Genomic DNA, 17445 nt, shown 5'->3' on the forward strand with positions numbered 1-17445 from the left:
GATAATGGACTGAACCTCTGAACCTGTAAGCCAGCCCCAATTAAATGTTGTTTTTTATAAGACTTGCCTTGGTCATGGTGTCTGTTCACAGCAGTAAAACCCTAACTAAGACAGGGTGGGACTTGTGCCCACTTCCCTTCTCGGTACTGAGATTTATCTAGCTTGAATTTGCAAAGTCTTGTACATAGTGTTAATGTCTCTGTGAGTTTCAATGTCCATCAACCCCTTTGTGTCTGAAAGACACTGTATTTTTGGAGTCATCCACCACCTTCAGCTCTTTCTGCCACTTCTGCCTAGATCCCCAAGGCTGGAGGAAAGGGGTTTGACAAAGACACTCCATTTAGGATTGAGTATTTCAAGGATTGACATTGTCTGCCCATCCTCCAGTTGGGAGTGTGTGTGTTTCTGTGATAATTCTCATCCACTCCAAGAAGAAACTTCTCTGATGGGGCTCAAGTCATACATATTAGCTTATGGGTATGGCAGTATGTCTTTAGGTGTGGCATGCTCCATTAGCAGGATAACAGTAGTAGTTGTTCCCCTAGGGCCCATGCCTTATCTTGTTTCAAGTTTGTGGCCTCATTAACAGTTTCTGGATATGGGTTTCATCTCATGGAATAAGCTTTAAATGTGATTTTTAGGAAGTGATTGGTTATTCCATAACGTTTGTGCCATTATTGTACCAGTATATCTTGCAAGGCAAGACACAGTTATAGGTCTCAGGGTTTGTAGCTGGAAAAGACTGATGATGCCATTGCTCCTCTGGTCACATGTATGTATAGCACCTTTCATCGCTGTGAGTGCTTGTTAGTATGGCTAAAGCTTCGGGTTGGGCACCAGGTTAACTTTCTCATGTTTGATGACATAAGTAAGTGATGTCCTCATTTTCTGTCAGGTTCTGAAGGATAACTAATAATAGACAATAGCCTATATTGTTTATGGGGGACTGTCTGTGGGTCACTTTTGATCAGCGATACACTTGTATACAAAAGTATACTTTTATACAAAAGTCACTTATATACAAAAGTATATAAGATGTAACCCATTCCTGATACTGGCAGTTTTACTTGCTAGCATATGATGTCTAGTTGGGGCATTGTCTCTTCCATTATATGGTAATTCCATTTTATACATTTTAGGAAGCTTTGAGAGTTGTGAGTTTCTATATGGCTAGTCAAAAGGCTTTTAGTATTAGTTGTCCCTCCCATAATTTCTCCTTTGTCACACATTCCCATCCTTTCCCCATTTAAACCTCCTATTTTAGTTTCTCTTATGATTACCCATAACACTATATTCTATGTCTCTTTTGGGGGAGTTTCCTTCCTCTCTCTGCTCTCATACAAGCTACCCAACCTCTGTGGCTATTTTAAATGAAACACACATATGGAAAGCTTAAAATCTAATATCTACATATAAGAGAAAACATGCGAGCCAGTCCCACAACACCCAGAGAAAGCTCAACTCCCAGGCTCTCTAACATGCCTAGGATCACAGGATCACAGAATCGCAGGAGCTTGATCACACCAGGATCTTCAGGGTCCCAGAGGCAGCTTGACTCCCAGGAGCTCTGACACATCCAGGATCTCAGGATCACAAGATCCCAGAATCACAGGACCACAGAGACAGCCAAATTCTGAGGAGTTTTGACACAATCAGGATCATAGGAAGGACAGGCTCCAGTCAGATACAGTGAGGGCATGTAGCACTAGAGATAATCAGATGGCAGGAGGCAAGCATAAGAACATAAGCAACAGAAACCAAGGTTACTTAGCATAATCAGAACCCACTGCTCCAACATAGCAAGTCCTGGATATACCATCACACTGGAAAAGCAAGATTTGGATCTAAAATCACTTCTCATGATGATGATAGAGGACTTTAAGAAGGACATAAATAACTCCCTTAAAAAATACAGGAGAACATGGGTAAACAAGTAGAAGCCCTTAAAGAAGAAACACAAAAATCCCTTAAAGAATTACGGGAAAACACAATCAAACAGGTGAAGGGAATGAACAAAACCATCCAGGATCTAAAAATGGAACTAGAAACAATAAAGAAATCACAAAGGGAGACAACACTGGAGTTAGAAAACATTGGAAAGAGATCAGAAGTCATAGATGCAAGCATCACCAACAGAATACAAGAGATAGAAGAGAGAATCTCAGGTGCAGAAGATACCATAGAAAACATTGACACAACACTCAAAGAAAATGCAAAAAGCAAAAAGCTCCTAACCCAAAACATACAGGAAATCCATGACACAATGAGAAGACCAAACCAAAGGATGATAGGTATAGAAGAGAGTGAAGATTTTCAACTTTAAGGACCAGTAAATATCTTCAACAAAATTATAGAAGAAAACTTCCCTAACCTAAAGAGAGAGATGCCCATGAACATACAAGAAGCCTACAGAACTCCAAATAGACTGGACCAGAAAAGAAATTCTTCCTGTCACATAATAATCAAAACACCAAATGCACTAAAGAAAGAAAGAATATTAAAAGCAGTAATGGAAAAAGGTCAAGTAACATATAAAGGCAGACCTATCAAAATTATACCAGACTTCTCACCAGAGACTATGAAAGCTAGAAGATCCTGGGCACATGTCGTACAGACCCTAAGAGAACACAAATGCCAGCCCAGGCTACTATACCCAGCAAAACTCTCAATTTTCATAGATGGAGAAAACAAGATATTCCATGACAAAACCAACTTTACACAATATCTTTTCACAAATCCAGCCTTACAAAGGATAATAGATGGAAAACACCAACACAAGGAGGAAAGCTATACCATAGAAAAATCAAGAAAGTAATCTTTCAACAAACCCAATAAAGATAGTCACACAAACATAATTCTACCTCTAACAACAAAAATAACAGGAAGTAACAATCATTATTCCTCAATATCTTAACATCGATGGACCAGATTCCCAAATAAAAAGACATAGAATAACAGACTAGATACATAAACAGAACCCAGAATTTTGCTGCCTACAGGAAATGCACTTCAATGGCTAAGACACTACCTCAGAGTAAAGGGCTGGGAAACTATTTTCCAAGCAAATGGTCCCAAGAAACAAGCTGGAGTAGCCATTCTAACATTGAATAAAATCGACTTTCAACCAAAAGTTATTTTAAAAAATAAGGAAGGACACTTCATACTCATCAAAGGAAAAATCTACCAAGATAAACTCTCAATTCTGAACATCTATTCTCAAAATTCAAGGGTACCCACATTCATAAAAGAAACTACTAAAGTTCAAAGCACACATTGTACTGCACACAATAATAGTGGGAGACGTCACCACCCCACTCTCATCAATGGACAGATTATGGAAACAGAAACCAAACAGAGACACAGTGAAACTAACAGAAGTTATGAACCAAATGAACTTAACAGATATTTATAGACTACTTCATCCTAAAACAAAAGAATATACCTTCTTTTCAGCACCTCATGGTACCTTCTCCAAAATTGACCATATAATTGGTCACAAACGGGCCTCAACAGATATAAGAAGATTGAAAAATAAAATGCTATCTGTTTCCCCGAAAACAAATTAATTAATTAATAAATAATGAATAAATAAAGGGATGTATGCGAGGAGTACTAACTCCATGCTCTTAGGAGGATTATGGTGTTCTGCCCACTGACTTCTGTTGCTCAGGTTTGTTTCTAGCTGATGCAAATCAGTGGCTCTGAGTGATTCAGTAAGGAAGCAGCATTTGCGTTCTGGCGCATGCGCAGGATCACTCCACAAGATATTTAGTATTACTAGATAATGCAGAGCAACATTCTGATTCTTATCATCACACAAATTTCTGCCCAAAAAATTGAAAGGAAGAAAGAGCTGTGAAAAATTTCAAGACTGTTTTCCCACATTTTGTTTTCTTTAAGAAAGAACCTTATTGAATGTCTCAGACAGTCTGAACTTGTGACTTTCCTGCTGGTGCCACCGTAGTATCAGAAGCCACTCTGTGTTGAATTTTGAACATGTGTAATCAAGCATTGCAAATTTGCAATGAGTTACATAATTCACTTCCTGAACTTAATATCATAACTTTGAGTTCTACACCATATTGGTATCACTTTTATGAACTACTATATCAGTACCAAATTAAAGTATACTTAGGCTTAAAAAAAAAAAAAAGAAAAAAATCATCCGGAGAATCCAACCTTCTAAATTACAAATGCAGAATAGTACCTTCTCTCTTCAGCCAACATCATATATGTAATGTTGAATAGTGTGCAGTCTTTAAAATCATGGAAGCCTCACAGTGAATCACTATATGTAATGCCAATATAATAATATATTAATAACCTGTGGGAAATTTCTCAATTTCTCAAAAAAAAAGAGAAAACATGCAATATAAGAAATTACAGCATATGGAGGGATGTACTCTCCAACAAGAGCCAAGCATAGCTAACAAAAAGTTCGGTACCATGCCTGACAAGCTCCCTTTGAGCTTTTGATCAGGGAAATCCAAGAGAGCTCTTGAAACAATATAGACTATTGCTTGTCCTTGATTGCCTCCCAGAAGTTAAAGGCAAGTCCTTATTGCTGAGGACACCATGCACTCCACACATAAAATGTGGAGGATTTGAGCTGGAAAGGAACCAAAAGAGTCCCCCGAGGGCCAGATTTCATAGGACCAGAAGGTGATAAGCTGTGTTTCATATGCAGGGAAGGAAAGAGTCAATAGTTTTAGCCAGCTGTCATTGAATATAAACCACAATGACCATCATGGCAAGATATCCCTACAGGGTAGTAGTGGTACCTATATCTTGGCAGTAACCAACAACTGTCTACTTGGACTCAAAGCCTGCTTAACAGGAAAGACATCCTTCTTGGCCCTGGAAACTTAGCCAACTGCTTTTGGCTAGGGAGGTCATAGATTGTACTACTGCCAATTTCTCCAAACAGAATAATTCTTAATGGAATTCTGAATACTTATCCAGACACCCACAAGCAAGTGTAACTTTCAACCCTCATCAAAGGAACTTCTTTTTGCAGCAGAAGGAGACCATTACAGAAAGCCACATCTAGTCAAAATGAAGAGAAGAAATGGTTGTGTGGTACCCAGGGGATGTATCTACCACACAACTCCAGCACCTGCGTCTCAGGAAGCATTGAAGAAGAGGAGGCAGAAAGATCCTAAGAACTAGAAAATTAGAAGGTCTGCTGTGTGATAGTCTCTTCTAGCTATGGCAGGAAAGCTAAGTCCATACATCCTCACAACATGGCTGCCAAAAAAGAACCCAAATAATTCCAAAACAATTGTCATTTCAACACAGACTGGGGAAAAATCTCAGGGGTCCCACTCCTAGTTGAAGAGCTACAAGCAGTTAACAGCTGTGGAGAGGAGAGTCAGTCTCACCCAGAGATGCCTGGCTTGTTTGTCATCTAATCCCAAGCCCTAGAAACATACACATGCATGCAACACTTAGGGACAGGGGCTCAGCAGGTTGTATTTGTATGTTAACTGGTTTTTATGTATATTTACCAACAAGGGTTAGATAAAAGAGGAGGCGGTGAATTGGGGGATGTGTAGACATTGGAAGGGGAGGAGTTAGGAGAGGAGAGAAATGATATAATCATATTTTAATTAAATTATGAAAAGACAATAGTTATTTTAATCTAATTATTTTAATGCTTTCATTTATTTAATTGATAAGTAGAATTATACATATTTGTAGTGAATTTTTTTTTTTAGAAAGACTTTTTGGCTGGCTAGCTGCCTGCTTCCTTCACCCACTAACTTTTTCTCCTTTAGGCTCTGTGTTTAATTGTTTTAATTTTCAGGATAATATTACCATTTTATGTTATATGTATATGTTTTGTCAGATGCAGAGGGAGAAAGAAAGATCATATTGAGATCATGATAGCCAGTAAAACTGCTATAAATAAAGGATGTCTTCTGAAAGACATCCCCTTCTTTACCCTCTTCTCTCTTCTGAAGACTGCTCTCCTGGCTGCTCCGCCTCCTGTTTATCAGTTCCTCAGAATGAGCCTTCTTAGCATCAGAGGACACAAAACAACACTTCTGCACGCGCAAAATGTGACACTTGCCCGACACAACTGTGAACTAATAATGTTCTTAGAAAAGAAAGCTGCATTTACTCTAAAGGTTTTACAAAGTTGATCAGCTTATGGGAACTGTGTTATTATAAAGAGTTGGTGTGCAGATCTAGAGAAAAGTTATCTTGGCTCACCTTTTGTCTCTTTAATAGCCAATCATTGTCTGCCTCTATGTCTGACTTATCATCCTTCCAAATACCAGGTGAAATCTTTGGACTGTATAAACACACCAGCAGCTTCCTTACTAACCCCAAAGCTGAGACTACCACCAGGTAACTCTCACACCTGTAGCAGGTTTTCCCCAATTGGATGTAGCTCGTGCAACTCTTGTTCCCACTGATGTGCTGGAAAAATGAATATAATAAAGTGGTACCCAAGAACGATGCCTCTGGAGCTGGGGGTAGAGTGTTTGCTTGCTTACCATTTAATAGGTCCTGGGCTCAGTTTTCAGAACACAAAACCAAAAATGTGTGATGCATTTAACTATGCAGGAATTAAAATGAAAGGCTGTCAAGGTGTGTCAATGGCTGGTCTTCGGAGCCTAATGGCGATTGAAAACTGAAAACAGCGATGTATTAGGTCAGGGATGTGAGAGCCCTCAGACCACAGTATACTGTGTCACACCCACTGACAGTGCAACGAGTGAGGGCCAGGGGCCACGGAGCTCTGACCTGGGCCCTTTCTGTGCCCTTTCCCAGATGGGCTACTGAGTCAAGCCAACAGCATTCCTGGAAGTATTCTCTTGCTCAGCTTCCATAATCTGGAAGCCTGAAAGTGTATGTGAAAGGGGAACTTCACGATTGTGCAGACAGTGCAAAGTTCAGTGTTTTCTGACCGGAAATGGGGCATGGGTGGGAGTCGGGCTGCTGAAGAGAGCAGCAGCATGGAAGGAGGGAGTAAAATAGGGCTTAAGAAAGGGACAAGATATCTCACAGTGCCCTTCTCAGCCTCTTCACAAGGCCCAGGTTGTGATGAAGTAAACGGCTTCCAGGTCAGGCTAGGTTGTGATCTCTTAGGTGTAATGGATAATAAGTCCAATTAGGTGTGCACCAAACCACACTAAGATATTAGTGGCTGATAACAAATTGACTCACTCTGGAGTTTTGTCCTAACCCACTCCACAGACTAGAAGTCCTGTAGAACTCTATAAAGGGCTTTGTCACAGGGGGTTGAAATGGAGAAGAGAGCTGAAGATTTCCTCAGCCGGATGGAAGGGAAGGCAGACTCTGAGACAATGCTCTATGCCCTGTAAAAGTTCAGAAGTCCCAAACTACATCATAGGGTGCTGAGCGGAAAGGCTTGCATACACATCGAATTTTTGAAATTTTGGCCTGACTACAGTGTAATCAGGTTATGCTCTTACACCAGGCAGTGATGGGGCAAGAGTTTTTAACTTTTAAATTGTGAACTAGGGTACGTAGACATATATGTATTTGTCTCTATCTCTCTCAATCTGTCTGTCTTTCTGCCTGTTTTTCTCTCTCTCCCTCTCTCTCTCTTTCTTCCCTGCCCCCTTTAAGTCCCTAAACATCTTTCTAGCTACCTCCCACATCAGTGAGAATACCCTCAACCCTTACTCTTAGCATTGGCATACTTAGTTTTCTTTTTGAAATAGGCTGGTCTTGAACATCAGGGACCAAATGATTCTTCTCTTTAGCCTCCCAAATCATCTAGGACAATAGGCACGGCACCAAGCCCAGTCACCCCTGGGATGTGATGTCACTTCTTTGTTATTGGTCATAGCTCCACTGCCACATGTTTCCCTTAGCAAGAGAATCCAGAGTTATGGGACATCTGCATGTGCTTCTGGCATCTTGCTTTCATCATGAGATCAACCATATTGGTCTCAGTGGCTCACTGGTAGATATTACCTGGCAGTATGAAGTGAAATAAACCCTTTCCTTCCCAAGTTTCCTTTGGTCATGGTGTCTTATTACACAATAGAAATCCCAAGGAAGACAGTTGCCATGAATATTTGCATACAAGTATTTGGCGTAGACACATGGCTTAGTTATTAATGTTAATATTGTAATACAGGGGTGTGCACTGAGTGCACTGAGGCCCTGGCTCTTCTATATATTAGGTAAGTGCTCTGCCATTAGCTACACCCCTAATTCTGGTTGTATTATTTTTGGAAACACTTGTGGTAAGAAGTGCTGCTGGGTCACGAGGTGACACTATCTATAATTCTGAGGAAGAACTGATATGTCTCCCGGAATGGCTGTGGCTTTTTGACCCTACCGGAGTGCTGGGGTTTGACCTCCGTCCCTCCTTGGCAGCATTTGTTATGACCTGTATTTTTACCTTTTGTTAGTGTTCTCTATATATTTTGAACTTAAGCCCTTGCTGGATGCAGCCTGCATACGTTGGCCCATTTTATCGTTTTATGGTTTTGGTGGAGTTCAGTGACGTATAGAAGGTTTATGTTTTGGCAAAGCCCAGTGTGGCGATTGTCCTTGTGCTGTGTGTGCTTGGTGTCATAGCTAAGCGGTTTTGCTGAGCCTGGTTATCATGATTTGCTCTTCTGTTCTCTACATGTTGTATAGATTCTGTTGCTATGTTGAAGTCTATGCTACAATTTGAATTAATTAAACATTTAGGCATATAATTTTTATACCATAAAATTTACCCAATGATAGTCAATAATTAAAGTCTTTTTTATCCTTATCATAGATATGGGTAACCATCTCCATAGTCAATATTTGAACATTTTTATGATTTCCCCAAAGGAACACATATCTTTAGTCATCATTCCTATTACTGGTCCCTCTGCCCCTAGGCAACATCTATACTTTGGATAATAAAGGCAAAGCTTGATTCCTACTAATGGTCTTCCTGAGAAATGGTAGCCAGAAGAAAACAATGATCTAAAACAAACATTTCCTATAAGTTATTTTAACTCAGATACTTTTCTGGTTTTTTTGTTTTGTTTTGTTTTGTTTGGTTGGTTTTGTTTTGTTTTGTTTTGTTTTTTTTGAGACAGGGTTTCTCTGTAGAGCCCTGGCTGTCCTGGAACTCACTTTGTAGACCAGGCTGGCCTCGAACTCAGAAATCTGTCTGCCTCTGCTTCAAGAGTGCTGGGATTAAAGGCATGCGCCACCAGGTCCGGCGATACTTTTCAATCTAAGAAAAAGCTAACAGTGGTGGCTAATGTTGACAGTTAGCTTGATGGGACCTAGAATCATTTGGGTGATAAACCTCCAGCATGCTTGTGAGGTAGTTGCTAAAATGCCATTAACTGACATGGGAAGACCCACCCCAAATGTAAATAGTACCGTTCCATGAGATGGGGGTTCCTAGACTAAATACAAAGGAGAAAGCAAGTAGAGTAGCAGACTTCATCTCTCTCTGTTCCCCGACTATGGGCTCAATGTGATCAGCTCCTCCTACTTTGCCTCTATGTTTTCTCTCAGACTGTACAAAAATACAAAACAGCAAACAAACCAAAGTCCAAGGTGAAACGATCTCATTTCAGTTACTGTTTTCAAGCATTTTGTCACAGTGATGAGAACAATAGATAATATATAAGATTGGGAAGTAAGGTACCGCCATGGCAATGCTGATCATGTGGTTCTTTTCCTCTACATGAATTCTCCCTCCTCTGTCTCTGTCTCTGTCTCTGTCTCTGTCTCTGTCTCTGTCTCTGTCTCTGTCTCTGTCTTCTTTCTACAGATAGTGAATGAAATACTAACAGCTGCTACAACATGCATGAGCCTAGAAACTATCATGTTAAGTAAAACAAGGTTTATTAGAACAGTAATCATGTGGTTATTAGAACAGTAATCATGCATATAGGAATTTTAGAGTAGACATATGTATTAGGTGTCTTTTTCATCACTGTGACTTCAATACAACTTCAGGGCAGAAAGTTATGTTTTGTTCAGTTTGAGAGATCTTGTCCATTCTGGTGGGATGGGTGAGGTGTAATAGAGCCATCCACATCTTGGTGGGGAAGGGGAGGTGTAAGAGAGCCATTCACATCATGGCAGTCCACGAAGTGGAGAAAGGGGAATGCCAGAGGTCCTTGCTTTCCCCCTTTCTCCCTGAGTTAGATCTAGGACTCTAGGGTTGTAGGATGGAGCCACTCACGTTCAAGTTGGGTCTTTCTCGCTCACTTAATTCTCTCTGGAGCTTGCAGGTACACTGACCTGCATGTGCTTCTCCAGTCTAGATGGCAGTGGACAGTAACCATCGGAACATATGACTTCCTTTTTAATAGGTACATAATCAAGAGTGTGGTTGCTGGGCAACATAATTACTCTATTTGTTAGTTTGGGGAATTACTAAGCCATTTTCCAAAGCAGTTGCACCATTTAACATTCTCAACAGTGGTATATGAGTGTTGTAATTTCACCAAAATTTGTAATAATATGACTTTTTGATTCTTGCTGCTGTACTGGGCTTGAATTAGCATTTTCCAGACAACTAATGTAGCACCTGACTTTTTATATGTTTACCCAGTTATATGTTTTTCTTGGAGAAATGTCCATTTCTTTGGACTTTGAGTTCTTACCCCTTTTAAAATTGTATTTTTGAGCAGAATTTGAAGGAAGAGCCAACCAATGATTGGCCCACTTGAGACCCATGCCATGAGAGGGACCTCACCCCTGACACTATTCATGATATTCTGATATACTTTTAGACAGGATCCTACATAACTGTCATCAGAGGGAGTTCACCCAGCAACTGATTGAAACTGATACAGAGACCCACAGACAAACATTAAGTGGAACTTGGGAAATCCTGCAGAAGATGGGGAGGAAGAATTGTAGGAGCCTGAAGAGTTAAGGACACTACACCAAAACCCACAGAATCAACTAACGTGGGCCCATAAGGACTCATAGAGACTGAAACGCCAACCAGAGAGCACACATAGGATACATGTAGGCCCTCTGCACATATGTAATAGTTGTGCAGCTGGGTCTTCATATGAGACTACTAAAGTGGGAGCATTGGCTGTCTCTGACTACACTGCCTGCCTTTGGATCCCTTTCCCCTAACTGGGCTGCCTTGTCTAGCCTCTATAGGAGAAGTTGGGTTTAATCTTATTGCAACTTGATATGCCAAAGCTGATTAATTTCCATTGGAGGCCTGCCCTTTTCTGAGAAGAAGGGGAGTAGGAGTGAGGGGTGGGGAGAGAAGATGAGAGAGAGGAACTGGGAGGAGAAAAGGGAGGGGAAGATGTGATTGGGATGTAAAGTAAGTAAATAACTTCATAAAAAATAAAATTGTATTATTTCTTTCTTGAGTTTTAAGAATTCTTTATATAGTTTGGACACAAGTCTTTAGTCAAATAAATGTTCTGCAAATATTCTTTCTCATTCTGTGGGTTCTTTGTGTGTAGGTATGTTTGTGTGCACAAGTGTATCCATTCTTGCAGAGGCCAGAGGACAACTCAGCTGTCATATTTTAGGAGCCATCAACCTGGTTTTTGAAATATGCTTTCTCTCTAGATAGGTGCTCACCAAGTAGGCTAGGATGGCTGGTTAGAGGACCCCAGGGATCTACCTGTCTCTTCATCCTCAGCACTATGATCACACATATATGTTACTATGTCTGAATGTGTATGTGTGTGTGTGCGAGTGTGCGAGTGTGTGTGTGTGTGTGTGTGTGTGTGTGTGAATGTAGAGGACAGAGGTTGATTGGATGTCTTTGGTCACTCTCCACTTTATTTCTTCAGACTGGATCTCTTCACTGAACCTGGATTCACTGATTTAGCTAGACTGGCTGACCAGTGAGCCCTGATATTCCACCTGTCTCTGCTCCAACAGTGCTGGGGTTATAGACATGCACTGTAGCTCTGGGCTTTTAAGTGGATGCCAGAGATTGAAACTTAGGTCCTCCTTCTTGTGTGGCAGGCATTTTATTTGCTGGGTTGTCTCTGCAGCTCCCACAGTTTTTTTTTTTTTTTTTAAATGTGGACTCTGGGGTTGGACTCAGCTCCTTCTGCTCATTAGGCAAATACTTCCCCAACAGTCTTTCATTTTCTTCATGGGGTTCTTTGAAACATAAAAGCCTGAATCTTTGGTGATGCCAAGTCATCCAATTTTTCTCTTGCTATGTGTGATGTGGTGTCCTGTCTCAGAAACCCTTTGCCAACTCAAAGCCATGGATGCTTACTCTTGTATTTTCACAGGATTAAATGGTTTTAATTCCACCTTTTAGGTAATCAATTTGGTGTTAGGTAAGGATCCAACGTCATGTACTTTGTACATGTGTGCACAATGTCATGTTTGTTTGTACTTTGGCTATCTAGTTTCCTTGGCACCATTTATATCAAAGGTTATTCTTTACATACAGATTTGTCTTGCTGATCCCACCACATTCAATTCACCATAAGTATAAGGGGTTTTTCCCCCTGGACTTGGAAGTCTATGTCATTGCTCATGATATGGCTACATTATGTCATTGTTCATGATACGGCTACATTTCGTCCGAATATTATGATTATGCAGAAATCTGGATGTTGGGAAATATAGCTTCTCTAACTTAGTTTTCCTATTTTCAAAATTGGTCTGGTAACTTTGTATGCCTTGTATTTCCATATGAATTTGAGGACCATCTTGTCAATCTTGCTTTAAAAAACACTAGCTGGGATTTTAACAGCGATTGCATTGGATCTCCATCATCCGTCATTCCTGGGAGAAGGATTGCCACTTTAGCAAAGCTAAGGGGACATGAGATATTTTCCACTCACTTAGATTTTCTTTATTCTTTTCAACTGTGTTCTAGGGTTTTGTTGCTAGTCTTACAATGCTTTTGTTAAACAACCTAATAAATATTCTATTGATTTTGAACTTACTGTAAGTAGATTTTTTTCTTCTTTTGTTATAATATATCCAATTTTTTATTTAGTTTCTATCTCATAACCTTGCTAACTTATTAGTTTTTCATAAATAATTAAATTTTGGTGAATTTATTAGTTATATAAAAGACTGTGCCATCTATGAAAGGTGATTGTGTAAAACATTTTCTTCTTCTTTCCTAGCTGACCAAATAGACCCTTCAGTGAAATATCGATCAGAAGCAGCACAAGTGGGTGTCCTATCATTTCTAGATCTTGTGGAAAAGCACTTTGTCTTGGGAGTTTTCCATAGACGTTCTGTATTGTGTTGAGGACATTCTCTTCAGTTCCAGTATTTTGAATGTTTCATTATGAAAGAATGTTGAGTTTTCTCAAATTCCTTTTTGTGTATGTATATTATATATTTTATATATGTGTATAAGTACATTGGTTCATTTTTGACATATATATTAGATTAACAAAGTTTTGAATGTTCAAAAGCCCTGTATTCCTAGGGAAAACCTTATTTGTTAATACCATATGAACTTGGCTTGCTAATATTGTGTAGAAAATAATTGCAGTTGTATTCTTGTGAGGTATTTGTGTATTGCTTTATTTTTTAATGATGTCTTTGCCTAGTTTTTGTACAACATTGGTTCCATACAATGTGTTGGAAAATATTGCCTTTTCACCTATTTGGGGCAAATATATATAAGATTGATATTAATTCCTTAATGTTTGCTAGAACTTACTCATGAAGCTACCCAAGCTTTTATTTATAGGACATCTGAAAATTGTTAATTCAATTATATTGCATGGGATTGGCTTATTCAGATCCTCTATTTCCTTAAAAATATTGTATTGTGTTTGTGGTATGTATGTGGGTGTCTGTGTGTATCTATGTTCAGGCATGCACACACAACACTGTGTGTGGAGGTCAGAGGTCAACTTTTGGGAGCTGGTGATGGCTTTTCACCTTTTGGGGTTGTTTTTACTACTGGGCTCTGTATTCCAGGCTGACTGCTCTTTGTCACCACCACCATCTTTCTAGTAGTGCTAGGATTACATCCTTATGTTTAATTTGAATAATTTGGACCCTTTTTTCTTGATCTCGTGTAGTGACTTTTCGATGCTGTTGTAGATTATGTATCACTTTTATAGTTAAAATATTACATGAAGACATACATAGTTGAGGCAGCCCATACAATAATGAGAAAGGCGACTCACTCTCTTGGACCCATTCTCCCCAAGGAGTCTTTTCCTTGACCCCCTTCACTCTGACTGCCTGAAGGCGGAGGTAATATGATGGTCCATGTGCCCTCAGCAAGCTTGTTTCCTACCATGGTCCTCTTACAGGAGGGGCTACTCATGCCGCTTGGTCCACATCACAACTCACCGATACTGTTTTTGCCGTGCCTCCAGTTCTTTACGTCTGTGCTGCTTGAGGATGTGAATTTGGTCATCTCGGGCCAATTTTGCTGCAGAGGAAGGACAAATATGAGAGCATCCTGAGGAAGAGCAACAATGTCCACACAATGCCCCGTGGTCAGGTTTTCCCAGCCTTTTCCATTAGCCTTCAACATGCTGCTTATGCAGGAATCCTGGGGCCCTTGGTCTAGACCTGTCTGCTAAGACAAGCTGAGAGGTATTTTGTGGGGTTTATTAGATACCCTTGTTTTGTTTAGATTTTTTGGGTTTTTTTTGTTTGTTTGTGTGTTTGTTTGAGACAAGATCTCATGAAACTCGGCTGACCTGGAACTTTCTATTTACCCAAAGCTGGCTGTGAACTCCCGATTTTCTTACTTCTGCCTTCCAAGTGCTGGGATTATAAGTTATACACCTCATGCCAGGCTTTGGTGGATATTAATAAGCCACTTTAGAGTGATCCAATAACTGTTATTTTGAGATATTGAGGTAAAAGAGCAGCTGACTTTCATACCGCCAGAGAAAACAGCAGGACTCATGGTTCATGCTTTTAAGTCCATTTGGTTGCTTCATGGAGAAATGTATGCTGTAAGTCCCAATATGCAAGACACTGTCCAGTCCCTTGTGCTATTTACACAGAAGACAGTTTCTACTCTAAAACAAATGTGCTCATCTAGGCTGTGAAGGTATGTAAAAGAGATACAGCAGGCATGGACTTGGGATCTGTGGCTTAAAGTCATGTGCCCCAGAGCAAGCTACCTTGACTGCCTCATATAAAATGTAGATGATAACGCCTACTTCTTGGAATCTTAGGAGGATGTTCATGTAAGAACATTGTAAAGCATTCTACAAAGCATTGGTCCTCTTGTGTGTCTAGTATTTGAGAATAATGGTTATTATGTCTTACCCCCATAATGGGTAACCCATAACCTCAAGGTTTTCCTGCCTGCCTGCAAGCCTGAGAGTCACAGCATTTTGTCACTTGGCCTGTCATGCCATCTGCCATTTCAGAAGCTTTGGCAAGTTGCTAAAGGCCCTTTCTCAGAGCATTCAGCACAAATGAAATGGTAATCAGCTATACTGTAATCTAAGGTAAATCCAGCAAACACACAGGGTTGCAAGTAAGAATCTGAAAAGGTGATTATAATATATACTGTATTATTCTGTACTGCAGTGTACTGTAGTATACTATACTCCCTAGCTACCTGAGTAAAATATTTAATTGCACTAAACATTTATATTTTGAACAACCTATTAAAATTAATGGAAAAGTTAAATAAAAAACATGAAAAATTACAAGTCATTTTTTTATTTCATTAGGCTTAGCAACTACAAGATGATTCTTTCGAGGCGCTGTGAATGGTTCCCAGGCACCAACTCTCAGTTCTCGTTTCCCTTACAGCAGACCCATTCCCCTCAGTTCTCAGAAAACCCCAGAGCTCTCTAGGTCACTGTATGTCCAGCCTCGAGTATAGAAGTGATCCCAAAGGGGAGGGTCAAGACAACAGAGCAGGATCAATAGCCCTGAGGTTGAGGTGAGTCTAAACTGTGGCAATGCCTATTGTCAATGACTGTGCTAGACACTGTTGTGAACATTTGACATTTTCTTTGCTAAATGCCTTAGATGGCCAGAATATTCCTTGGACATCTTGACTCTAAGACGATTTTTTTAACCTGCATTTGGTATGAATAGAGTTCCAAGGAACTCAAAACAAGTTGAACCAAGAGACTGACTCAGTCTCCCTAGTTATGAGACTCCGGCTAATAATGGATGGGACTTCCCAGGCAGTAGGATGACAGATTCAGCTGCTTCTGAACTGAGTCTGGCAGAACCCATCCCCAGGGGCTCAAATGAGCTCTGGAACGAACCATTTGTACACACATATGCTATAGCTGCTGGGACCACATTGGTAGTCCTATCACTTTTATGATTACTGAGGTGAAGGGGTAAAATACTAGATGTAGGCCATCATGTGGCGTGTCAGAAGCTATCTAGGAGGGGCTAAGGCTATTGGATGACTTTCCTGGAGATGGCTTACTGATTTTTTTGCACGGTTTGCGATGGGTGAGCTCTGGGAGGTGAAGTCCCAAAAGACTCATCGCAGAATGGCTTCTTGCGAATGATACACCGCTCCTGTCACTATTATACAGTCTAACAACTTCAGGCATCAGGGCACGCTATTGGGCAAATTTCCTGCAGATCAACATGAAGATGGACTTTCATGAATTAATGCTGTTTAAATGAATGAATGACTTTATATTTTATATAGAACTCATGATCCGACTTAAATAATTTTAGGAAGAAGGTTCCAAGAAAGTTGTTTTGCTAGAAAGATATAATAAAGTTAGAATCAAGAATAGAATGTACCCACTCCTCATAATAGCAAGTAAAGGCTGCATAATAAGACATACAATGAGCTTTCATAACTATGCTAAAAAGAGAAATAAGGCTTGAGACAAATTTGGGTTCAAGGAAATACATTCAGGTCCAAGGATGAAGCCACAGGTGTGCACTATGGTAAGACCAGGCCGTGTAAAAACTGCTGCTTTGAGCTTATAATGAGTATGAGACACTGCTTTGAGCTTGTTTTTGATAGTACTAACTGTGCTGGGTTTCAAGAGAGAGGGCTTCAAGGCCAGAGATCATCAGTGTTTTGGCCTTCATCCAACTCTGTGGCCCACCCCAGTTTGCTCCTCTAAGGCTGAGCAGGCCCCCAGCAGTGGTGGGAAATGGGGCCACTTGTGGGGTGGGAAATCTTCTTGCCACATTGTTCAAGGCATTGTTGTGCCATGCAGGTTAATCATGGTTCCAAATCCTTTGGCATTCTTTAAATTGAGATATTTTGGTGTTCTTTCCCCTCAAGGTTGGGCAGTGGAGTTACACTATACTGGTTCCAGGCACAGGCCTGGATCCTGGTGGCATCTGTTCTCTGTTTCTTGGAATACTTCCTCTTAGAAGTGAGCTACCAAGGGGTCTGCAACCCTATAGGAGGAACAACAATATGAACTAACCAGTACCCCCAGAGCTCGTGTCTCTAGCTGCATATGTAGCAGAAAATGGCCTAGTTGGCCATCATTGGGAGGAGAGGTTCCTTGGGTTTGCAAACTTTATATGCCCCAGTACAGGGGAACGCCAGGGCCAAGAAGTAGGAGT

At 40.3% G+C, this 17445-nt stretch overlaps 1 protein-coding gene across 1 annotated transcript in view; it reads right to left on the reverse strand.

The window, feature by feature from the left end:
* Alox5 (arachidonate 5-lipoxygenase) overlaps positions 1-17445 on the reverse strand; it is a 47563-nt gene that overhangs the window by 20740 nt on the left and 9378 nt on the right. Inside the window, exon 3 of the mRNA XM_021165878.2 lies at positions 14263-14344. Coding sequence (XP_021021537.1) covers positions 14263-14344 — 82 coding nt within the window. The remainder of the gene's footprint in view (positions 1-14262; positions 14345-17445) is intronic.

The sequence above is a fragment of the Mus caroli genome, chromosome 6 (assembly GCF_900094665.2).
Source record: "Mus caroli chromosome 6, CAROLI_EIJ_v1.1, whole genome shotgun sequence".
Classification (NCBI taxonomy): Eukaryota; Metazoa; Chordata; class Mammalia; order Rodentia; family Muridae; genus Mus; species Mus caroli.